General features: G+C 54.1%; 2 protein-coding genes across 7 annotated transcripts in view; both read left to right on the top strand.

Annotated features, from left to right (window-relative positions):
- TANGO2 (transport and golgi organization 2 homolog) overlaps window positions 1-12,723 on the top strand; it is a 35,814-nt gene extending 23,091 nt beyond the window's left edge. Inside the window, exons 4-9 of one of the 2 annotated variants that reach the window (XM_033097818.1) lie at window positions 930-1,049; window positions 1,662-1,746; window positions 5,160-5,230; window positions 7,787-7,940; window positions 9,377-9,481; window positions 11,599-12,723. In XM_033097818.1, the coding sequence (XP_032953709.1) occupies window positions 930-1,049; window positions 1,662-1,746; window positions 5,160-5,230; window positions 7,787-7,940; window positions 9,377-9,481; window positions 11,599-11,719 (656 nt within the window). In that variant the 3' untranslated portion in view covers window positions 11,720-12,723. Of the gene's footprint in view, window positions 1-929; window positions 1,050-1,631; window positions 1,747-5,159; window positions 5,231-7,786; window positions 7,941-9,376; window positions 9,482-11,598 lie in introns of both variants that reach the window. The other variant, XM_033097817.1, reaches the window with a different exon arrangement.
- Window positions 12,724-17,734: 5,011 nt separating this feature from the next.
- DGCR8 (DGCR8 microprocessor complex subunit) overlaps window positions 17,735-23,684 on the top strand; it is a 34,280-nt gene continuing 28,330 nt past the window's right edge. Inside the window, exons 1-4 of one of the 5 annotated variants that reach the window (XM_033097973.1) lie at window positions 17,736-17,890; window positions 21,996-22,207; window positions 22,615-22,843; window positions 22,940-23,613. In XM_033097973.1, the coding sequence (XP_032953864.1) occupies window positions 22,951-23,613 (663 nt within the window). In that variant the 5' untranslated portion in view covers window positions 17,736-17,890; window positions 21,996-22,207; window positions 22,615-22,843; window positions 22,940-22,950. Of the gene's footprint in view, window positions 17,891-20,985; window positions 22,208-22,614; window positions 23,614-23,684 lie in introns of those variants that run through there. The other 4 variants (XM_033097969.1, XM_033097972.1, XM_033097968.1 and 1 more) reach the window with 4 other exon arrangements.

Below are 23,684 nucleotides of genomic sequence, written 5' to 3' on the forward strand. Positions count from 1 at the left end.
ACTCTCTTGGTCATTTGGGGAGAATTGTCATCTTAACAATACTGAATCTTCTGGTGGGTGAACAGGGCACGTCTCAATTAAGTAGTTCTGCTCGAGTTCTTGCAGTACTGCTCTGTGTTTTTCAGTCTTTAGGTGTTACACATTTTTCCTTAAATGTTTTTCTAAGTATTAAAAAAAATTATTTAGCGCTGTTGTAAATGGTATATTTAAATTTTCATTTTTCATTTCTTGCTACTATTTACTTAGTTCTAGTAGATTTTTGGGGGGCTGGGTAGATTCCTTTTGGATTTTCTTCACATATAATCCTGTCATCTACAAATAAAGACAGTTTTACTTCTTTCTTTTTGATCTTTACAGCTTTTGTTGCTTTCTTTGTAATAAAAATAACATTTTAATGAGTTAGCCATCTTAATCCCAATCTTCAAGTAAAATGACTCTCTAGTCTAGGAAGACGCTCTTCTGTGGCTTTAAGGGCCTGGCTGAACCTATGATGGAGCCGGGTGAATTGTGTCGCATTGACCGCGGAAGAACCTCTACTCTGAGGATGGGACTTGCTGGTGGCACTGGGCTCCTAGTAAAGCGCCCAATGCGAGGGCCCCATGCATTCTGTGCGGGGAGGGCAGCCAGTGCCTGCACCAGATCCAGGACGAGGTTCCTCACAACAGAGCTGGCGCTCTGCTCCCAGCCCAGCGCTGACCCAAGCAACAGGATGCTTCTGCCTGTGTCAGTTGTCCTGTGGGGCGGGGCACAGGGAGGGCATTTCCCACGTGTCCGGTGGGCCCCAGGGGCTACGCACTCTGCGGAGTCAGAGCCCCTGTTCCACAGCCAGAGCTGTGGGGCTGAAGTGCGGCTCCCCAGGATGTGGGGACAGCGTGGGGCTGGCGCCTGCGCAGTGGGCACTTCTGGTGGTGATGCTGGTGTCCTCCCAGGGCTTGACATGGAGGAAGGCAGGGAAGGAGGCACGTGGCTGGGCATCAGTACACGCGGGAAGCTGGCGGCCCTCACCAACTACCTGCAGCCACGGCTGGACCGGGACGCCAGGGGCCGAGGTACTGCGGGATGGGCCTAGGGGCTGGCTTAGCGGGGATATGGCAGCAGGGCCTCAGGGGTGGGGCTGGGGGCTGGTCTGGGGTGGGGCCTCGGGGCAGGCCCTTCCTTGGGCACCTGCAGAGCAGGAGGAGGAGCTGGAATGGGGAAGAGGGGCGGGCTTTTTCCTGGGCTCCGCAGTCTCACCGTGGAAACCACCCTCAGCCTGGCCCACATGACACCCACCTGCACAGACCTTTCACTGCTCTCAGGGAACATGCTCCATACTTGTCCCCTGGCCAAAGTGTCAGTCTTGACTGTTGTGTCATTGTCTCCCACCTGTTTAATGTTTGCAGGTGCCCCTTGGAAGACAGCTCCATAGACACACATTGTCTCTACTGAAGACTTTTTCCCTCATGCTGGACTTCTATATGGGGACACAATGGAGGAAAACAATTTTAAAGCCAACAAAAACATAGTTCTTGATGCAGATCTTTTTGGCTGCCAGATCAATGAGATGGCCAGCCCAAGCAGGACCATCAGTCTCTCAGGGAGAGGGGCTAAGCCTACTGCCTCGGCCATGGGTGTCTGTCCCCTGCTCACAGGTGAACTTGTGGCCCACTTTCTGACCACAGACGTGGACAGCTTGACCTACCTGAAGAAAGTCTCCGCAGAGGGCCACCTGTACAACGGCTTCAACCTCATAGCAGCCGACCTGAGGTGGGTCTACCAGAGGAGGGATGGCAGCTCATCGAGTGCGACTCCAGGCCTGGGTCAGGGGCGCAGCAGGAAGTGGGCTTCCTGCCTCGCCACTCAGCTTAGGTGGCAGCCTCCCCAGAGGCGTGGTGAGCATCCCAAGAGCCGAGCCCCTCCCAGACCCACTGTTGTGGGGACTCAGGAAGCAGATCTTTGAAGGGGGGGCTTCCTGTGACCATGTAAGGGCTATTGGGTCCTGCCGTGAGAGAGCTAGAGCATGACTGCAGGGCTGCTGTCCTAGCCCAGGGTGCGCCCCTTGCCCATACCTGCCCCTCCGCCCCCAGGGCCTCTCCCCATATCTGTGGCTGCAGAGCCCGCTGTTTTTGAGCCATACCTCACTTGCCCTGCTTTCTGGTGGGCAGAGATGCTCCAGGTTGGAGAAGGAAGGTGCAAACACAACTGGCCGTGTTCTGGAGTACTCTGAGACCCTGTGGTGGTTGAGTGCTACTCAGTGCTGGGGCCCTGCAGTGGCATCTTCAGAGAGCTAGGTCTGAGCGGGCAGCGTGGTTCGTCTTAGGTTCTGGGAGAAGCCCAGGGCTCTGAGATTGAGGAGTCAGGTTGCTGGAACCCTGCAGAGGGCTCGAGTCCTGTGGGAAAGTGGCAGTTGGAGTCTTGCCAGGCCCATGTGGGGCACACAGAGAGGTGCAGCAGGGGGCTAATAGCTGTAGCAGTCAGTGGTTATCTGGATGGCCGCATGCTGAGCAATGCTCAGCACATCACAGCCACCTGTGTGCCTGACGCAGCTGAGCTCAGACAGGCAGGTGACCTGGCCATGACCACTAGATGTGCAAGGTGGAGCTGGGGTCCCCTGGTGCTGTGCTGGGGTCCTGATACCCCCGGAGACAGCAATTGCATCCCATCAGTTGTGCACCAGGCTAGGAGGTGCACATTTCCAGTTGCTCATTTCCAGTTGAGGCTGGTTGCCACTGGTCATTGCCTGGCTTCTCAGTGTGTGTTTATTTCTCCAGCGCCTGGGCCTGAACCCTGGCCTCTGCCCCACACCAGCTCAGGCACCAGCTGCAGAGGCACTGCTTTTGGCATCAGTGTGGTCGACCTCCCACTGCAGACACTGAGCCCTGAGATGAAGTGATTGTTGGTGCTTGGCTCCGGCTAGTGGGAGACACGGAGACATGTGGCACCCTTGTGTCCTGGGGCGGAGCGGGAGGGACCCCAGAGCCTGTGCCCTGCGCCATCAAGCAGACACTAGTGGACAGGAACAAGGGGGCTGCAGGAGTCTGTAGGCTGGATATCAAGCTCCTGTCTGGTCTGTCTTTGGACAGATGAGCTGATGCTGTTGGCAGTTTCAGTGTGTGTGGTAGAATGTGCTGGATAGGAGAGCAGCAGTGCTGTGGCCACGAAGGGAGGAGAGTGTAGAGAGGGACTGGCTGGGTGTTCACCCTCTGCTACCTAAGGGCCTTGGAGAGTAGCCGGTCGATTCAGGTGTTGGCAGGAGCAGCTTACATCGCCAACCAGCGCGGGCTTGCTGTGCTGGGCTCCCGCCCATATGAAGTGTCAGTTAGAGATAAGGATGTGAGAACTGCAGGGGTTTTGTGTCTTTTGCCACTCAGTGAAGTCAGCATCCTCCCGCCCTCCGTTTCTCCTGCCCTTCCCCGCTCTCTCTTTGCTCCCTTTCTGTCCCCCTCCAAAGCCCCAGAAGTTGGTGGATGTTTTCCCCAGGGTAGGCGGTCAGTGCTCTATTGTTGGCCCATGAACATATACCTGTTCTGACCTTGCATCCTTCCACAAGGGCATGTCCACAGGCCTCTTTCCGGGCCTGGGAGCCCCAGGCCTGCTACGTGGTGTGCTGGGCCCCTGCCCCTGCCTCGCAGATAGAGGCATCAGTCCAGAGGATGCAGTGCCCCGCAGGAGGAGGGCCAAGGCTTCAGGCTGGTGTTGGCACTGGCACTTGCTGCCTGGAGCCCTCTCTTCCCTGCTTTGGCCTGCTCACCCCTTCAGCAGCTCCTGGAAGGGGGGCCTCCATGTCGGCTTAGTGATCACTTTGTTAGTAATTCTGTGTGTGTCTGACCTGGCTCGGGAGACCAGCCCCTCAGCTGCGACACCAGCAGGACTTGGTGCTCAGCAGCTGTGCCAAGTGGCTGAGTGATGAGAGCCTCGTGCTCGGAGTGGATGCACACATGGGCAGGTGCTCCTGCTGGTGGGGGGCGGGGTGGGGGCTCAGGCCCCTCAGAGCCTGGGCAGCTGTCCTGGCTCCCAGGGACACAGCCAGGTGGTGGCCAGGAGAACCCAGAGGGTTTTGCCCGAGGAGCATGCCAGGACAGGCCAGAGCGTAGAGGGGTCAGAGGTCAGAGGGAGCCAGGCTATAGAGAGTCCGAGTTCAGCCAGCAGCCCTGGTGGTGGGTCCCAGGAGGGTATCAAGGCCCAGAGGAGAGCCTCATCCCCATCACTGCCTGTCCCTGTGTCAGACCCCCTCCACCTAACCAGGCATGGTGGGAGTGAGTGCCCACTCCTGCAGGTCTTCATGCTTTCCAGCTTTTTGCCTGTAAATAAAATCTCTGAAGTCATTAGCTAGACGTCTTAAGAAAAGGGTCAAGGTCTGTGGGGAGGAAGAATGTGAGCAGAATGGGAAGCCACTTGGGGGCCAGGGGTCCTGCCTGGAGGGTGGCATTGAGCAGGAGGAATGGGCTGGCATGGGGCTGGCCAGTGGGACTCCCCAGCACTCCTTGGCCAGCATTTCCTCCATGTTTGTTCATCCCGAAGGTTCGGGTCTCCATGTCTAGCGTTCCACCAGGAAGGTGGCTCACAGGCCAGAAAATGTCCCTCTTTAGTTTGCAGAAAAGGCATTCCAGGTTTTAGCAGAAAGATTTACTATGGTATTTTGGAACTGGAACACATTCAGCTCTGGAGCATTTTAAATTATTTTTAAATGCACACTCAGCATAAGAAAGGAGGAAAATGGGGTCTTTGGTGCTTTGTTCGAAGCCACTATCACTCTGGGGCATCCTGTCCAGTCCAGAGGTGCTCAGAGATCAGCTGTGGGGCTGGGGGCGATGGCCTCACGGAGGGCACCGGCCTTCATGAGTGCGGGGCTCAGCTCCCGGCACTGGTCACTGCTCTTTGGCCTCCGAGTGCCCATGCTGTGGGTTATCCAGTGAGGCAGTGAGGTCTTCTAGATGCTACCGCTCCCAGGCCAGTGGTCCCTGTGGTTAGCCAGGAGTTGGGAACCAGGGGTCTCGATGACCCTGCCTGCAAGTCCCCTGAGAGACTGGGGCCCTCACTAGCCCCTGTCCTGGCTGCAGCGGGCCACTGTCCCCATGCTGACAGGGTCACTGGGAATGGGGCTGTGGAGATTGCAGGGCAGTGAGAGGTCAAGACGATCCATAGCCCCCGTCTGACCCTCTCTGCCCTCCTATTCACAGCACAGAAAAGGGAGATGTCATCTGCTACTATGGAAACCGGGGGGAGCCGGAGCCTGTTGTCCTGGCGCCAGGTGAGCCTGCTCTGGTGCATGGTGACAGGGTGGGGGCTGCTCCTATGGGGACACCTCTGTACTTTTCAGAGACTAGGTTCCTGTCGTATTTGTCTCCTGGGACTGCGCTTTTTGGCCATTTGTGTACCTTATGGCCTGTGGCCTGTACCTGGTCCACATGGCAGGCTGCCCACAGCTTAGGCTGCCTTCCCCAGTGCCGAACCCATGACTGCTTAGAGAGAACTGGAAACCAAAAGGCACAAAAGGACACAGAGACCCCCGCCACCCCCAATTCTATGCCTTGGCCCAGAGGCCTTTGTGGAAACATCTGGAAACTGTTTCTGCAATGCCCTCAGTTCTCAGTGCTGGAGACTCTGACTGGAGATGCTTTCTTGTGGCTAGATTTCTGCTTGGAAGAAATTCTTTTGAGCTACATCCTGTTGTTTCATCCCTGAGCCCTAACAGCTTTATTGAGCTGTAACTCACATATCACATGGTTCACCCATTTAAAGTGCATTATTCAGTAGATTTTAGTACAGTCACAAAGTTGTGTAGCTATCACTGCCATCTAACATTTTCATCACCTCAAAAAGAAACCATACTCATTAGTGGTTACTTTCCATTCCCCCTTCTCTCCAGCGCCTGGCAACCACCAATCTATTTTCTGTCTCTGGATTTGCCTATTCGGGACATGTTATATAAATGGAGTGATATAACGTGTGGCCTTTTGTGTCTGCCTTTTTTCACTTAGTGTAATGTTTTCACAGTTCGTCCATATTGTATCATGAATTAGGGCTTTAATTCCTTTTTATGGCTGAATAATATTCCATTGTGCATATATTCTACATTGTGTTTCTCCATTCATCCCTTGATGGACGTTGGGCTTATTTCTACCTTTTGGCTATTGTGGATAATGCGGCTATGGACATTTGTTACAAGTTTTTGTGTGGACACGTTTCCATTTCTCTTGGATACCTAGGAGTGGAGTTGCTGAATCATAAGATAACTGTTTAACATTTTGAGAAACTGCTAAACTGTTTTCCAAAGCAGCTTTGCCGTTTCATAGTCCCAAGAGCAGTGTACGAGGTTTTAGTTTCTTGAAATCCTCGCCAACAGTTGTCATTGTCTCTTTTTTATTACAACCATCCTAGTGGGTGTGAGGTGGTAACTCACTGTGGTTTCGGTTTGCATGTCCCTGATGGCTCATGATGGTCAGCAGCTTTTAGCCATTTGTGCATCTACTTCGAAGAACTGACTATTCAGATTTGTATGCCCATTTTTAAATTGCGTTGTTTGTATTTTTATTATTGAGTTGTAATTCTTTATATTTTCTAGCTACTAGCCCCTTATCAGATACATGATTTGCAAAAATTGTCTCCCCTTCTGTGGGATTTATTTTCACTTTCTCGGTATCTTTTGAAGCACATCATTTTAAATTTTGATGATGTCCGTTTTACCTGTTTTTTTCTTTTGTTGCTTGTGCTTTTGGTGTCATAGCTAAGAAATCATTGTCTAATGTAAGGTTGTGTAGCATTTCCCCTAGGTTTTCTTCTAATAGCTCTTGTATTTAGGTCTTTGAGACATTTTGAATTGATTCTTGTGTATGGTGTGAGGTAGGGGTTTCACTCCATTCTTTGTATGTGGCTACCCAGGTGCCCAGCACCACTGGTGAGGGGCCTTTCCTGTCGCTCCTGCTGGATAAAGCACAGTGATACCCTGAACTGGTGGCGTGGCTACTGGGGCCTGGCAGAGCCAGGGTTGTCTTCCTGGGAAGTGGGTGGAGTCACATCATACTCAGTCAGGATCCTGCCCTGAAAGTCTGGCCACAGCAGAGAGTGGCCGCTCCCTGTCCTTGGTGCATCTTTCAGGACGCATGACTCCGAGCTCACCTGTCCCTGTTGCCTGCTATTGCCTCTCCACCTCAAGGCTGTGCCTCTCCTTTTTTTGACTTGAGAAACCCTTTTCTTTTTTGTAATGCCTTCTGTTAACCACTGAGAACTTGTTCTGAGAAACTTGAGCCGAGACCTTAAGTCTTACCTGCAGGGCCCCTTCCGGTATGTAGAGGAGACCCTGCCTGTGCCCACTAAGCGGGGCTGTCCTGACTTAGTGGGTTCCCTAACCACTGATGTGAGTCAGGACTGATTGAGGGCTGGTGCCTTCCTGACCTCCAGGCTGCCGATTCTCCCACCCTTGACATATTAGGTAGACCCACACCTTGCAGCTTTCTTGTAGCTTAGAGAGAGACACAAGTGAGATAGAGAGGTGTTTCCCTCTCAAGGTTCTCTTTTCCTTTGCCCAGTTGGATTTCAGGTTGTTTATTCCTTATTATCAAGGCCATTTGGCATCTGTGCCTCTTGGTCTCCTGTAGGCACCCCACCATGTTGAGTTCTCCACCTTTCCCTGTGTAGATGGGTTGGGAATATATGTAGAGAAAATGCTGGAGTGTGGGACAGCCCGGTCACAGTGCCCCTGGCTGTGTCCCTGGTACCTTGGCTGGTGCTGGGTGGGTGGGTGGGAGTTTACCCTAAATTCAGACAGCGGGGCCTCTGCACTGGCTGGCTGACCCCCTCCCTTCAGGGACCTATGGGCTGAGCAATGCGCTGCTGGAGACGCCCTGGAGGAAGCTGTGCTTTGGGAAACGGCTTTTCCTGGAGGCTGTGGAGCGGAGCCAGGCACTCCCTAAGGATGTCCTCATCGCCCAGCTCCTGGACGTGCTCAACAACGAGGAGGCGTGAGTGGGTGGGTCACACGGGGGTGAGCAGAACGTCTGCCCATGACTCTGGCCCTGGGGCAGAGAAGCAGGCAGTCTCTGCGGCCCTTTGAGGCCTGTGGAGGTGACTGGGGCCAGCTCCTTCGCTGCAGGGGAACCTGATGGATACACTGACACACTGTCCTCTGCCCCCCTCCTGCCTGCTCCTGGGGGCAGTTGAAATTTCCAATGGGGGGGCCTTTGATGATGGGAGATGGGGCAGTTGTGGCCGAGTGCACGAGGGAACTCGGTGCTCTCAGAGGCTTGGTGTGGCTCACATGGGGCAGAAAGTACGTGGAAGCTCCCCTGTCTGCACGCAGAGGGCTAGTGGGAGATTTTAAAAGGTTCCAGGTGCTTAACAAACCATAGAAGAGAGTACCAGCCTCAGAATACATCTGGTGTGCTCCCCATGTGCTATCCCACCAGCAGCCATGGCACCGACACTCCTGTCCCAGGAATTGCCTAGGGAAAAGGAGGCCCTGACCTGACTTCCCTGCAGGGCATCTGCCCCAGGGATGCCACCCCCTGGCATATCGCGGCCATTCCAGCAGGGGTCACGATGCTGGCCAAGCTACCTTCTTCCCACACAGCAATACCGCCCACGCATCCCTCCCCTACCCCGCTCAGGCCAGACCAACATCCTGCCCAGATACCCAGTGGCCCCTTAAAGGAGCCCCCATGGCCTGCCTCCTGCTCCTCACCCCTAAGGCCCCTCCCTGTCCCTTGTTCACCCGACCTCTCCTCTCTGAACTGTGAACCAGGACACAACTCAGTACAGAGTTGGGGAAACTCTGTCATTGTCTTGACAGACAATGGCCCTGGCTGGCCCATGACAGGCCCTGGCTGCTCTTATTGATAGCTCTGGCCCTGGCACCAGCTATAGTGGCCAGCAAGCTGCAGGGCTTGAGCAGCCTCCGGTCGAGTGGAGAGATGCCCATAGGATACCTCTTGGGATGGGAAGGGAGCGTGTGTGGCCAGGTGACTGCACCTCTCAGCTGTGACCCTGGCCGAAGTGCCCTCACCACCCAGGCCCCGCTGAGACGAGAAGGCAAGCTCACTCCTGTGGTAGTTTCTGCCCTCCCCCCACCACGTGGCCCTGCACAGCTCTGACCAAACAGATTGCAGGGATTTTCAGATCCAGCAGAGCCTTCTCAGCACACAGATGCTCATGTCTTTGGGGTCCTGGGTCCTGGGAAAGCTCCTGGTGGCCCTGGCATGGGGAGCTGGCCCAGAGATCACTGTCCAGCAGCCCAGGCCCAGTGATGGGGTCCTACATGAAAGTCTTGATAGAGGTTTGATGCCTTGAGCAGTAAAGTGCACAAAATAGCTCTTCCGAGGCTGGTGGGCTCCTCAGGCACATAGATAGGGCCACAGGTGGGCAACACAGGCTGGTGGTAACCCTTACTCTGTCCTTCCAGGCAGTTGCCGGACCCGGCCATCGAGGACCAGGGCAGGGAGTACGTGCAGCCCATTCTGAACAAATATGCAGCTGTGTGTGTGCGTTGCCCAGACTATGGCACCAGGTATGGTGGGCTGCTTGGCGCATCCAGTCCTGTCCCATGAGGAACCTGACTTTATCTGAGTTCCATGGATCCCAGAGCCTCTGCTTTATTAGAAGCAGCTGCCATTGTACCTCGGGGGGCTGTGGGGTGAGCAGATACCAGCTCCCAGGGGTGCTGCAGACCAGGCAAGAGGCCCCTGAGGCTTTCATTGCCTCCCAGGAAGGAGTCCTAGGCTGTTCCCTGCCCTCTACACAGCCATGAGGGGGCTGGAATGTCGTTGGACACACTCATGTCAGGAAATCCCTGTGGGCCCGGAGGTCCACTGACTGGCTTTTCCCTTCACTTGCCTTATGTCCCTGGGCCTGTCCTGTTCTCTTTGTTACCATGGACGGGATTAGATCATCTCAGCCTGGGATGTCATCTTTCCCCAGGAAAGGGACAACCACTGGTCCCTGCCACAAGGTGAAAATGTCCAGGAGGGAGAAGCTGTTGACATGGGTGTCTGCTGTCCCAGCAAATTCCTTTCCCGCCTTCCTCCCTCCTGGGAGGGAGGGAGGCCCGGCCCATCCATGTGGCTCCATCAGAGGGCAGCCCACATGCTATACTTGGAGGTGGCTGGGATACACAGAGGAGGGAAGGCTGCTGGTCCAGCCAGGATACTCCAGGAATGCTGCTGCCACATGCCTGACCCACCTGGCTTGGAAGTGGAGAGTAACCTCATGTGTAGCCATATCTTCCTAAGCTGGACTTATACTGGGCTCCTGGGTGCCAGCCTTGTGCCAGGCTGAGGACCTGCAGTGACTGTAATAGATGGGCCTTGCCCTTGGGGGCCCATGGCCGCCAAGTACTCAGGAACTTGAGTACTCAGGTGTTTGAGCCATGACAAGTGCTGACTGATGTCAGGGTGATGTCACATATACACCTCGTTTTTGGGTTTAGGTCATTTGAGATTGAGTGAGCCAGGCTCCTTCTCTCCCTGCAGTGGGAGGGGTTGGGTTTTGCTGCTCCATGCAGGTGAGGAGGTAGCTCTCCCAAGAGGCTGTGAGCCAACCCTGCTGTGGTGATGTGGCTGAGGGCGTCAGGCGGGGGCTGATGCTCTGCTGACTGAGAGGGCAGCAGGCCCCCCGAGTCTGCCTGCCTTCAGGAAATGACAGCTTTGAGCCCTCTGGCTGGGGCAAGGCCAGTATGATATGAACACCTGGCACTGATACCCCAGGGCCTGTGGGTTGCATGCCTGAATGGCATCCCTTCCGTCTGGGCTAGCTTTGCCCTCGGCAGGGCTATCATTTCCTTCAAGCCCCTCGTCTATCATTGGCTTACTTTTGTGACTAACTAGTGTGCTCGCGGGTACTTGATGCGTGAAGCAGAGCGTCAGGTCTGCTCCCTGGCTGGGAGCATGGCTTCTGGGTCCCACCTTGACTGGGGCTCCCAGCCTTCAGTATGCATGTGCCCACCCTGGGTGTCAGCTTGCATGCGCTGGGACTGCTTGGGGACCCAGTGCCCGCCCTCCATCAGTGGGATACGGGTGTTAACAAAGTGAGTACGTACCGTGAGGAGGCCAGACAGGAGGAGAGAAGGTGTACTGAGCCTTTGGGACAGGGTGGTGGGGATAGTGAGGAAGGACCGGAGGGAGGTTTCCAGGTGGGGAAGACCTAGTCCCCAAGCAGTTGACAGCTTAACCTTTTGGAAGAGCTGAGCATGGCCAAATGTCTGGGTAGCCACTGGTAGTGGTGCTAGGCTATTGCCCGAGAGCCTGGGGGGGCGGTGTCTGAGTGGAGCCATGCATGGTCAGCCCAGGGCCCACCCTGGTGAGAGTGGTGGGCAGTTGGGGCTTGCGCTGCAGAGGGCAGGGCAGGCTGGGCTGTTTCAGAGTGGAGGCGACAGGACTCGCCGAGCATGGGCCTGTATGGCCAGCTGGGGAGCTCCAGGCCCCACCAGACTCGGTGCCCAGTTGCCCCAGACGGGCCCCTCCACTCCCCAAAGGCGGAGGCTGCTGCTTATTTGTGACCTGCCTCCAGCCGGGCTGAGTGCCTAGCACGGGCCCCAGGTGTAGTGGGCTTGACCCTTCTCCCCGAATTGGAGCTCTGACAGGTGGCCAAGGGCAGCGGGCTGAACATGGGCCCCATGCTCTCTTTCAGAACCAACACGATCATCCTTGTGGATGCAGACGGGCATGTGACCTTCACAGAGCGCAGCATGCTGGACAAGGATCCTTCCCGCTGGGAGACCAGCACCCATGAGTTTAGGCTGCAGAGCTAAGTCCCACCCCTGGGAGTGGCCAGTGGCCCTGCCTTGAGGGGTGGATGGGAATCTTCCACAGCACATGCCCTGCCTGTGACTCAGCCAGTATGCCCCAGGACCAGGGCCCTCTGATTTGTGTGTGATCCATCTGTGTCCCTGTATCCAGCTCGAGGTCCACTCTTATGCTAGTGGGAGTGACAGAATCCCACAGCCAGGTCAGGGGTAGACCCAGGTGTGCTGTGCATGTGTGAATGCATCTGGACCTACCCCTGCCCGTGCATAGAGACACACATGCAGGCACGTGCTTACATATATACCTACAGGTGCACAGGCACGCATGGACACCCACAGGGCATGCACACAGGCATACACATACACATGCACAGGCAACAGATGTGTGCACACATGCTGGGACACACATACGTGTGTACGTGCCAGACAGGCAGAGGTATGCCTCACACACCTGCATGTTCATCTCTCCAGTGGGTCTTTGCTTTGATCAAAACAATAGGAGTAGACCTTTGTTTCGAAGAGCCTCCTCCTCTCGTGGGTATAGTCCAGTTCCTGACAACCAGACCTGCTCTTGGAGAGACAAGCCACATTTGGAATGAGAAATGAGGAAGACCTGAGAAAAACCTACTCTCGTAACAGAAGCAGAGTCTGGTTGGTGGATCCAGTGGTCCTGTGTGCACTAGGGGGTCCAGTGTGCATAGGGCTGTCCTGTGGGGGGTGGTTCTGCATACACCAGGGGTCCTGTGTGCGCCAGGAGGTCCTGTGTGCATAGGGCTATCCTGTGGGGGGTGGTCTTGCATATATTAGGGGTCCTGTGTGTGCTGGGCACCTCTGCAACCTGTCAGGCCTGCTTTCCATTGGGGGCCATGGGTCCTGGGCAGGCCTACCTCAGCGAAGGGACACAACAAGCCCCTGCCCTTCCCTTTTCCCTGGGGAGTCAGACTTCATAGGAATCTGTACTTGAAGTGAGATGTTGATAATAAAACCTGAGGCTGTGGTGAGTCCATGCATTCCAAGTCTTAACTTGTGTGATAGAGAAGACGGGAACTGTTGTGTGGGTGGGGTAGGGGGCTGCTCTCCCAGCCTGCAGGAGCTCCCGTGGTACAGATACTGGCACAAGGCTCTTTCCACTTTCTCCTTTTGCATATGGCCTCCTGGGTACCATGATGGAAGCCTGAGGGTCCTTGGCCAGAGGACAGGGTGCGAGAGAGACTGTGTGCACAGTAGGTGCTGGTAATAGGGCCTCCTAAGCTGGGCAGAGGAGCCAGGGATTTATCCAGGTGCAGTGGGAGCCTCTGGGAACTCCCTGAGGGATCGGTGTAAGCAGGCGCGCACTTGGTGTGGACCAGGGAGGCCAGGGGATGTGGTGGGTGTCAGCGTAAGAGGGCAAGTAGAGCCTGTCTCAACCCCAGAACTCTGGTTTTGGGCAAGCATTTGGGAGTCTCTGTCCCCAGCCAGGGCCAAGCATAAGGGGGTCCCACGTATCTGATGCCAAGACCCAGGCTTCCCTCTGCTTCTGTAGCTGACCGCCAACTTGGCCTTGTCAGCGCAATGGGAGCTTGAGGTGGGGTATGGACCTACATCAGGCCCGAATTGCCTCCTCTGCCCTTCCTCTTTCCCACCCCGACCACCCTCAGGGGCCTGATGCCCTCCTTGACTCACTTTGAACTCAAAAGAAAAGTGCTTGAGCACAGCACCCAGGCTTGAAGGTGGTTCAAAGCAGTGACATAGCCCATGCCCTCATGCCCAAGAGGAAACCGGTCCCAAGTCCTACAAGTGTCTGGCTGAGCCTCAAGGAGCCAGGCTCCCAGCTCAGGCACTGCTGACGCCCAACGGCCTTTGTCTGCCTCAGCAGGCCACCCCACAGCATGAACCAGTGCCCCATGCCAGCACCCGCTCTGGCCAGGAATGTCCACTCGTGGGGTACTGCTGGGCTGGGTGTAGAGCCACTGAAAAGCCTCTGCAGATGTTCACCTCTGCCCCAGGGGTGGGGCATCCAGGGAAAGCTTCTCCACCCTTGTCATAGACCCCTCTGCACCCAGCCTGCCCAGGGTTCCCCAACAATCTGCCCCCCCCCACGAAGGAACACCTCAGGGTGTAGTTCTGTGATGGTAATGGTTGAGTTTTGTACCCCAAAAAGATGTGTTGTAGTCCTAACTCTAGGACCTCAGAATGGGACCTTATTAGGGTTTTTACAGAGATAATCAAAATAAAATAAGGTCATTAGGGTGGGCCCTAATCCAATATGACTGGTGTCCTTATAAAAAAGGGAAAATTTGCACACAGGGACAGACACACATGCAGGGAGAACGCCCTATGAAGACAGGAGCTATGCTGCCACACGCCAAGAAACTACCAGAAGCTGGGAAAGAGGCCTGGAATAGATCCTTCCCTGGTGCCTTCAGAGGGAGGATGGCCCCTCGATCTCAGACTTCTGGCCTTCAGAAGTGGCAGCATAAATTTCTGTTGTTTAAGCCACTCATTTGTGATACTTTGTTATGGCAGTCCTAGCAAAATAATACAGTTGTGACCTTCACTTTACAGATGAGGAAACCGAGGCTTGGGGAGACACTGTAACAGTCTCTCAGTTCCCAGGCAGGTGGGGAGACAGAGCCATGAAGCCAGGAAGAAGCAGGAGGACACTGGACCTTGGCGTGCCTGCCCCCGTGGGCCCACAGCCCTCCCATACTGGTCTCACCCTGTTGCCCGGCACCTCTCCTACCTTCACGTCACTTGCTCCAGCCCCTGCCCCGGGCATGGTCACGCTTTCTGCACAGCTCCTACCCCAGGGCCTTTGCACTTGCTATACCGTCTGCCTGAATAACTCCTCCTAACCACACTCTCCCTCATATCCCATAGGTCTTTGCTAAAGTCTTGGGGTGGGGGGCATCCCATCTGAAGTTGCAATTTTCCCTGCCTTGTCCCCTGCTCTTTCTCTATAGCAGCACTATCTGATGCACTACTCGTATGTATTTTCATTGTTCCTTGTATGTCACCCTGTCGGAAGTAGAGCTCCAGGAAGTTAGGACTTTTCCTCTCTTGCCCACTGCTGAATCCTGATGCCTAGGCCAGGTAGACATTTGAACAAAGGATGGCAGTGCTGGTGCTTCCCAAGGCTTCATTTATTTAGGTGAGTCCCTTGAAGTGAGGCCCCTGTGCTATTAGAAGGGTATAAGGACCCTAAGAAGCTGACACCTTCTAGAAGTGCTTTTGACATGCCATCCAGGAAGGCCTGGGCCTGACGTTGGCATGGCTTAGCCAATTCTCTGTGCTTGTCACCAGATGCATCTTACCCCTGAGTTCCCAACATGGGTCCTCTTCTCCCAGGTGGATGGGGAATTACCCCCTTCTCAGATGAGCTTCTCCTGCTCTCTGGCTCCAAAATGGCCGAGTTGAGGTGTCCAAGCATGCAGGCTGGAGGTGTGGGGCTGACTGATGCCGAGGCAAGCATGACCATCCCCGGAATGCAGCCTGACCTCAGGTCTCATGCTGGCAGACCTGGGCTCCTGGCCTTCTGTCCTCAGAGACACCCCTAGATCGCATATTTTGATAAATTTGCATGTGTATGCATTTGTTGGTGACCTTGATCACGTGGCTAAGGTATCATCCAGGCCCTTCATCAGAGGTTTGGCTCTTGGGTGAGCTGGATTGAGGTGAAAACACAGGAGCCCAGAGGGAAAAATTTCCTTCCCCAGTTTGGGCTGGAGTTCCAGCTTTCAGGCATCCATCTTGTGACTCTGAGGCTGCATATAGGTGGGGACTTTGCGAGGTGTCCTGTGGTGAGGGTCTTTGTCACTCAGTTGGTCCCAGGCCATGTGGGAAGCTGGCTGTAGGGTGCAGATCTGAGGTCTCATGTCTGATTGGGGCAAGTGGGGCCTCCAACTCAGCAAGTATGGAAGTGTGGAGAGGTGGTTATGGCTGGGTGGTGGTGTGCTGAGGGTTCCCATGGGCTCTGACTGTACTGGGCCAAGGCCAGCAGCAGGCTGAGCCCAGAAACCAGACCCTCACAGGGCTTGATGCTCACTGTGAGGTGCCTGGTGCTACCCACTGAGGGGGCAGGAAGGGAGGGAACGGCCTAGGTAGTCCTGCAGCTTTCTCACTTGCAACACTCCCTCTTCCCTGCTTTTTCCTAACCTTTTCATTTTGAAATGATTTCAACTTGCTACAAACTTGAAAAAATTGAACAAAGAATTCCAATATCCTTCATCCAGTTCCCCCAAATGTTAACTTTACCTAACCACAGTAAAATGATTACAACCAGAAAATTAGCATTGATACAATATTAAACGATCTACAGACATTATTTGAATTTTACCAACTGTCTAATATCCCATTCCTAAACTAGATTCCAATCTAAGATCCAGATCCCACGTCATAATTACTTGTGTCTCCTTTAATCGAAGACAGCTCCTCAGTCTTTGACTTGCATGATCTTGATACTTGAAAAAATACCAGCCAGTTTTTTGGTTGAATGTCCCTCATTTGGGTTTGTCTGATCTTTCTTCAGGATTACATTCAGGTTTTGCCTTTGTGCATTAATACCAGTGATATACGAGATCTGACACTTAAGTTCATGAACTTGTTAAAATGATATTGCTCAACTTTTTTGATATCAGAGGGATTATTCATTATGAATATGTACCAACTGGACAAACGGTTAACCAAATTTACTATGTGAAAGTGCTGAAAAGGCTGCGTGAAAAAGTTAGACGACCTGAACTTTTCACCAACAATTAATTCATGGCTCTTGTATCACGACAATGCACCAGCTCACAGGGCACTGTGAGGGAGATTTAGCCAGTAAACAAATAACTATTGGAACACCCTCCCTACTCACTTGATCTGGCCCCCAGTGACTTCTTTCTTTACTCAAAGATAAAGGAAATATTGAAAGGGAAACATTTTGATGACATTCAGGACATCAAGCGTAATATGACGTCAGCTCTGATGGCCATTCCAGAAAAAGCGTTCCAGAATTGCTTTGAAGGGTAGACTAGGTGCTCGCATCGGTGCATAGCTTCCCAAGGGGAGTACTTCAAAGTGAGCATAGTCATATTCAGCAATGAGGTATGTAGCACTTTTTCTAGGATGAGTTCGAGAACTTAATTGTCCCACCCCGTATGTCCTCAGGAGGCCCACAGCATCTCTTTCCTGGTGCTTTTTTTCATTTTTATTGAGATAATTAATATACAATGCAACACACATCCTTAAAGAGTATATATAACTTGATAAGTTTGGATATGTGTATACATTTACTGGTGACTCACTTGGGTAAGGTGGTGTCTGAGGTTTTTCCACTGTAAAGTTACCATTTTTCCTTTGCAGTTACTAAGTATCTTGGGGGAGAAACTTTGTAACTTTGTAAAACAACCCGCCCCCTCATACTTCAGCCCAATATCTTTAACATCCATAGTTTTTGTCTGCAGCAGTTAATGTGCTGGCTGCCAAATGGTATATTTTCTTTCATCATTCCTTCTACATTTACTGGAATTCTGGCCTAATTAAGGAAGAGTGGTCCCTTCTCCATTTCCTTACACCTTCCCTTTTCTGAGGCTCCTGATACAGTATTAGCAAATGAAAAAGTGCCAGACAATTGAACATACTTCTCCTTTTTTCCTGATTACATTCAATGCTTTTAATTGGAAAATGCCTGTGTGTCAACGGCCTCCTCCGTACTGCCTGGACCGGGACGGCCGCGAGCGCCCTCTGCTCCCGGCAGCCCCCGCGCTGCCCCGTTCCCGGCGTCCCCCGCGCATCCCGCGTTCATCTGTTCCCGGCATTCCCCGCGTTCCCCGTTCCCGGCGCTCATCGCGGCCATCGCCCTCCGCGAGGCGAGCCCCGCCCGGGCGGGGACCGTTACCGCGGCCGTGGCCTCAGCGCCTGGTCCCGCCCGCGCGGCCGCGCTATTGGGCCGCGCGCCGAGGCCGCGAGCGCCCCGCGCGGCCGATTGGTGGCCTCCGCAGCCCGCTTGGCGTCACCCCCAATACGGGGCGGCCGCGCGCAGGGATTGGCCGCGCGCCGCCAAGGTCCGCCCTCCGCTCGCCCGCGCGGCAGGCGGGTCCCGCCGACCGGGGAGAGCCTGGGTGGCCTTTCTGGATGGCGGCGGCGGCTGGGCCGTGAGGGTCTCCCTATTGTGGTCGGGCTGCGGGCAGCTCGGGCAGGCCACGGGTGCCGGAGGTAGGTGCGGGGCGCGAGGGGCGCCCCGCGGGCCGGCGGGCGGGCGCTGCGGCCTGCGTGAGGGCGCGCCCTTCCACTCTCGGGCCGGGGGCCGCGGGCGGCGAGGAGGGAGGGCGGGCGGGAGGGCGCGAGGTGGGCCTGGCCACGCGGAGTCCCGGCCTTTGTGAAGCATCATGGCCGCGGGCCTCGAAGAGCGCGGGGCGGAGGTCCCGCCCGGGGGGGTGCGGCTGGGGGGCGGGCCCCGGGCTCAGGTGGCACCGACGCCGGTAGCCTTCTGCCTGGGTAAAGAGCCCCAGTGTAAAGAAGCCCCTCGCCCTGTGGGCCCGAAGCCGTAGCGTCGCTTTCAGGCGGGAAAGGTATGAACAGGGTATTGCTCGCTTAGGACCCTGCCGGCTGTAACACAGTTGGGGAAATCGGAGAAGTCGCCCAAGTCTTTTTCTTCACCACATGCTCATGGATTGAGTATCACGTAGATAATCGGAATGTTGTTTTGTTGTAACAATGATCATGATAGAAATAAATGGAAGGTGGCAACCTGTTGACAGTGATACCTGTCAAGTATCAGCCGATGGACTTGGGTTGCTCGTGGTAGAAGTTTGATTTGTGGTTTTGCATGCTTGCATGTACCTTGCTACCCCGTGCACGGCAGTCCAGTCGAGCGCTGGTGACTGCAAGACCAACCACTAGGCCGGGACCCTCTTGTTTCCTGGTAGCAGGATGGACTCTCAGTCACAGGGCCACAGGCAACCCTGTCGCAGGCCTTCACTCACCAAATGGAGTGAATAGCCAATAATTGGTGCTGCCTGTGAGTACGGGGATGTGAGGCCCGTTGGAGGATGACAAAAGGAATGGATGAGGTCATACTGCCGCTGGGTTGGGCGGGAAGCTGCAGCAGGAGAGGCCTGACCTAAAGGCAGTAGCCACTCACTGGACTGTCACAGCCAGTACCTCCATGCCAGCCCAGCAAGGGGACTCCAGCCAAGGGCACTGTCCAGGCATATTGGTTTTACCCCAGTGTCAGAGATCCAGGGGAGCCTGCTATGAGTCTGCTGCTGGCTTACCATCCAGTTGCCAAGAAAGCTCTATATCCGTGTGTTCAATCAGCTGAAGCAGTAATGAAGCCATTGGCGGGAGAACCGTCTTTTGAGCCCTTCGTGTGGCTAGGCACTGTGTGGGGCAGTTCCCAAGGGTTGTTTTATAGTCTGATGGTGACCTTGGAGGTAGGAAATACCTGACTGGTTTGCTTGGTCAGGGCCTCTTGTAGCTGCCCTCCCCTCCTTGGCGATCTCATCCAGCCTCCTGGTTTTAATGCTGTCTCCTTGACATCTCCATCTCCAGCCCCAGCTTCCCATCTGAGCTGCAGCCTCACCTTTCTAGCTGCCTCTTCCCCATCTCCATGTGTTACTTTGATGCCAAGTAGCCCTGACCAAACCTAAATCCCAGTCTTGACTCACCCCAAAACACTCCTCATGCTGCCTTCACCACCTCAGCGCATGCCAGCTCTGTCCTTGGTTTGGAGCCACTTAGGCCTCCATGCAACCCTCAGGACCATTTCTCACCATCTTAACATGCTGGTCCCAGCCACCTGAGCCTCTTAATTCTTCTTTGCTCACACTCTTGCTCCTCTCCCCATCCTCCTGCTATAGTTTTTCTGAATGCAGAGTGGTGCTTTTAAACTGCAAGGTAGTGTAAAACTGAGGCAGTACAGACAGGAACCAGCTTGCCTGGGTGGTGAAGCAGCTGCACCACTTTCTAGCTGTGTGACCTTGAGCAAGTTGCTTACCCATTCTCACAATGCTGTGTGAGAACTGTTGAGTGGAGATGTATAAAGCGCTCAGGACAGGGTCTGGCTGAGGATTGGCTGCCACTGCTGCCCTTGGTTCATGCGACCTCACTGCTTTGACCCCCTGTCTGGTGGCCCATCTCTCTCAAGAGAAGAGCCAGAGTCCTAGTCTTGCTGGCCCTCACTGGCATGGCCGCCTGTCATGCCTCCTCAGCACGTTGCTGTCACCTGCCATACTCCTACCCCAGGGCTTTGCTCTTCTCTGGGTTGCCTGGACTGTCCCCTCCTCACACCCCACACTACCCACCTGGCTCTCCTTGCCTTCAGATGGATGCTGGCTGTGAGGCTTTCGCTGTTCACCCTTCCTGAAGATGCCTCCCCTTCCCTAACCCCTCGCTTTGTTTTTTCTTGACCATGTCTCAGTTTTTCTTAGTTGTTACTTGATCATCTCTCCTGCTAAAATGTGAGCTCTGTGGGTCTTGTGTGTCTGTCTTGTGTCCTTAGAGTCTGGGATGGTATGTGTGCGCCACGTGGAAGGTGCGCAGCAGACACTTGTTGAATGAGTTAGAGAAAGCTTGCAGAGGGAAAGCAAGGAACTTGCCCAGGACGGCCCCACTGTGGGGCTGTGCGCTCTGAGCTACTGCCCCCTGGGGCTGGGCAGAGTTTCCTGATCTCCCAAGGAGCGCACACACTCTCTCCACAGCTCTCTGACTCCCCCACCCCCCGTGCACCTCTTAAAGGTCTCCCTTCATCAGTTATTATCATTGTCATTTTGCTTTGTGCTTCTACGTGGCTGCTCCTTAGCCTTTTAACATGGTAGCTGATGTTCCCCGTCCTGTACTGCCATTTGTCTTCGATGCCTCCATCTCCTCATGTCTTCATTTTAGCTGTTTTAGCCCCCTAGAATCACAGATTGGCTCTTGGGGTCTGTGCAGACGTGCCAGGTGCTGAGGGTTTGATCCAGGTCTGAGCTGTGTTCTGTAGCGCTGGGCGTGCTGACCTGCCTGTCCTTCTCTTAAATGATCTTTCTTGGTTGCCAGGAGACTGGCCTTACTCCACTCAGTGTTCCAGGTGCCTGTCTGGCTGCAGCCTCCTCAGCATTTACTTGCAGTTCAGAGTCTGTCATTATCTATGTCCTGCATTTCCTTCATCCTTAGCACCTTTCACAGACACATCTCGGGGGGAAGTATCATGTTAAGTTCCCATTGAAATCAGAACATAAGGATGTCTTAGAATCTAGGCATAGAGTGACAGTTCAGTGGTCACTCTAGAATCTAGGAATAGAGTGACAGACAGTTCAGTGGTCATTGCCCTTCCAACTGTCCAGGTGGTGGGGACCTTGTCTCTTGTTTATGGTAGTGTCTCCCTCGGAGTAGACGGTCAGTATTTGTTGAATGAAATGATTAAATCTAAACAAGTGTCTGATTTTTATATTGTGTCACCTTCAAAATACAACCACCATGCTCTATCCCTTCACTGTAAACTTCTTAAATGAGTGATGTCTGATGGCTCCAGACCATCCAACTAGTCAAGTTGCCCCGTGTGCATAGATGGACATGTTTGTATGTGTATGTGCACCCATGTACACGGCATATTCACGTGTGTGTGCCTGCACGTGATTCTCCTGCTCGGGTGCTCAGCCCTCCTGCAGACGTCTGGGTTTTCAGATTGCCCTTCTGAGCTGCCTTCACTGCTAGTTTTGTCATGCTTCCTCTGGAGTAAAGCTTCTCCGAGTTGCTTCCTCAGCTCTTTTTCTGTGTTCCCTTTCTGCGCAGCCTCTCTTCTTTGGTTTTGGGACTACCACCTTGCTAATGGGTTCTAGCCCTGTGTCTCAGGACCAGTCACAGCTCCAGAGCTGTGGCCTCAACACCTGTTGGACAGGTCTGCCTGGAGGCTCCATCGTCTCCTGTACGGGCTCCTGCCTCGGTGCTGGAACACGTGTGCCCCTCCAGGGGGGAGTTTCATTCGTCTTCAGTTTTCTTGTCTGTGTAACCTCCCTGGTTAGCAGAGCAGTCAGTTCTGATCTTCACTGTACGTGAGGGCTCCTGCCCAGGCATCAGAGCCTCTTTGAACCCCTTGGCTCTCTGGCCTAGAGTACTCTTCCTACGCTTTGGGCACAGGAACTATGCCTGGCACAGGGGTCAGTCTCCTTTCTCAAATAGGGACTGAAATGTGGCATGAGAGTCACCTCACCCATGGTTGCTCCTCGTTGCCCCCAGGATGGAGCCAGGCTCCAGATGGCACCCAGGACTCCCTGTGCCTTGGCACCAGCTGTCTCCTGCAGCTCCCCTACCAACCCCAGCCTGGCTCCCTTCCCCACAGACACCACCCCCTCTGCTGGGAACAGAACCATGCCACCTCTGGCGACCTCAGCACGCTGCATCACTGTCCTGGTCCACGTGCCAGCTTGTGGGCCCAGGAGAGCCCTGGGGTTCCAGGGTAGCAGAGCGCCTGGCTGCACCTCTGAGGCCCTAGCGCTGCAGAGTTGAGCTGAGGGTCTCGCATTCACCCTCTGACTGACCCAGCCCTAGCAGGTGAGTGGATTGATGTCACTCTGATGGCCGGAGGGAGGCCGCACACTTTATGTGTTTTCTGGAAAGGGCAGCCTTGCACCGCGTGCTTGCTTACCAATAAACTGAGTTAGGGGAATGCTGCGGTGAAGTTTAGTGTAGTTTTTTAATCCTTCTGAGCCTTAAGATAATATTGTTTTTAATGCTTCTGAAGTAGGAACTACAGTGGACATTTAATAAAATATTTAACTTTGGACTTAAGTTATAATTTAGGTTCTGAAGAAAAAAAGTGAAGTTAGTTTTAAAGACTGAAAGATTTTCTTAGGCAGTATTACTTTCTTTACTACACTGTTAATAGCAGTCGACTCTTGGTACCAGGGAAGCGGAAGGTTTCTGTCATTTTGTGATGATGTTTTTAAATCTCTTTGCAGGTGGAAGAAGAAAGGTGCCACTTTGGCATGAAGACAGACTCGCTTAGTCGTCAGTCATTTAAGCTGAGTGCATTGTGATTTCCAATAATTGAGGCAGTGGTTCTAAAAGCTGTCTACATTAATGAAAAGAGCAATGTGGCCAGCTTGACTAAGCCGCCAGCGTTTGCAGCGCGGGCAGGACGGCACCCGGGTCTCGACGGACTTGTGCATGTTAGCTGTATAGATTTATGTAAGGTTTTTTAAAACTGGTCTTTTAAAATAGTCTTAACCACTTTTACTATGGAGACATATGAGAGTCCCTCTCCTCTCCCGCGTGAGCCCGCAGGAGAAGCGGTGATGGAGAACCGTGCTTGCCCCCTCCAAGTGCTGCCCCGTGAACAGTCTCCACCACCTCCCCTGCAAACGTCCAGTGATGCAGAGGTAATGGACGTTGGCTCTGGTGGTGATGGACAGGCCGAACCCCCTGCTGAGGACCCACTCAACTTCTACGGAGCTTCTCTTCTCTCCAAAGGATCCTTCTCTAAGGCCCGCCTCCTCATAGACCCGAACTGTAGTGGCCACAGCCCGCGCACCGCCCGGCACGCACCTGCGGTCCGGAAGTTCTCCCCTGACCTTAAGTTGCTTAAGGATGTAAAGATTAGCGTGAGCTTTACCGAGAGCTGCAGGAGTAAGGACAGGAAGGTGCTGTACACAGGAGTGGAGCGCGACGCTCGTGCAGAGTGCGGTCTGGCCCTTAGCCCTGTCAGTGGAGACGTGCATGCTTGTCCCTTTGGCGGGAGTATTGGTAATGGGGTAGGTGTAGGGGGTGAGAGTGCTGATAAGAAGGATGAGGAGAATGAGCTGGATCAGGAAAAGAGAGTGGAGTATGCAGTGCTCGATGAGTTAGAAGATTTTACTGACAATTTGGAGCTAGATGAAGAAGGAGCAGGCGGGTTCACGGCTAAAGCAATCGTGCAGAGAGACAGAGTGGATGAAGAGGCCTTGAATTTCTCCTACGAGGTATGTCGGTGACCCCTCCTTTGGAGTGCTCTTAGCAAAACCCAAAGAGAGGTGTTTGGGAACTGCAGCAT

The sequence above is a fragment of the Rhinolophus ferrumequinum genome, chromosome 25, assembly GCF_004115265.2.
Source record: "Rhinolophus ferrumequinum isolate MPI-CBG mRhiFer1 chromosome 25, mRhiFer1_v1.p, whole genome shotgun sequence".
Lineage (NCBI taxonomy): Eukaryota > Metazoa > Chordata > Mammalia > Chiroptera > Rhinolophidae > Rhinolophus > Rhinolophus ferrumequinum.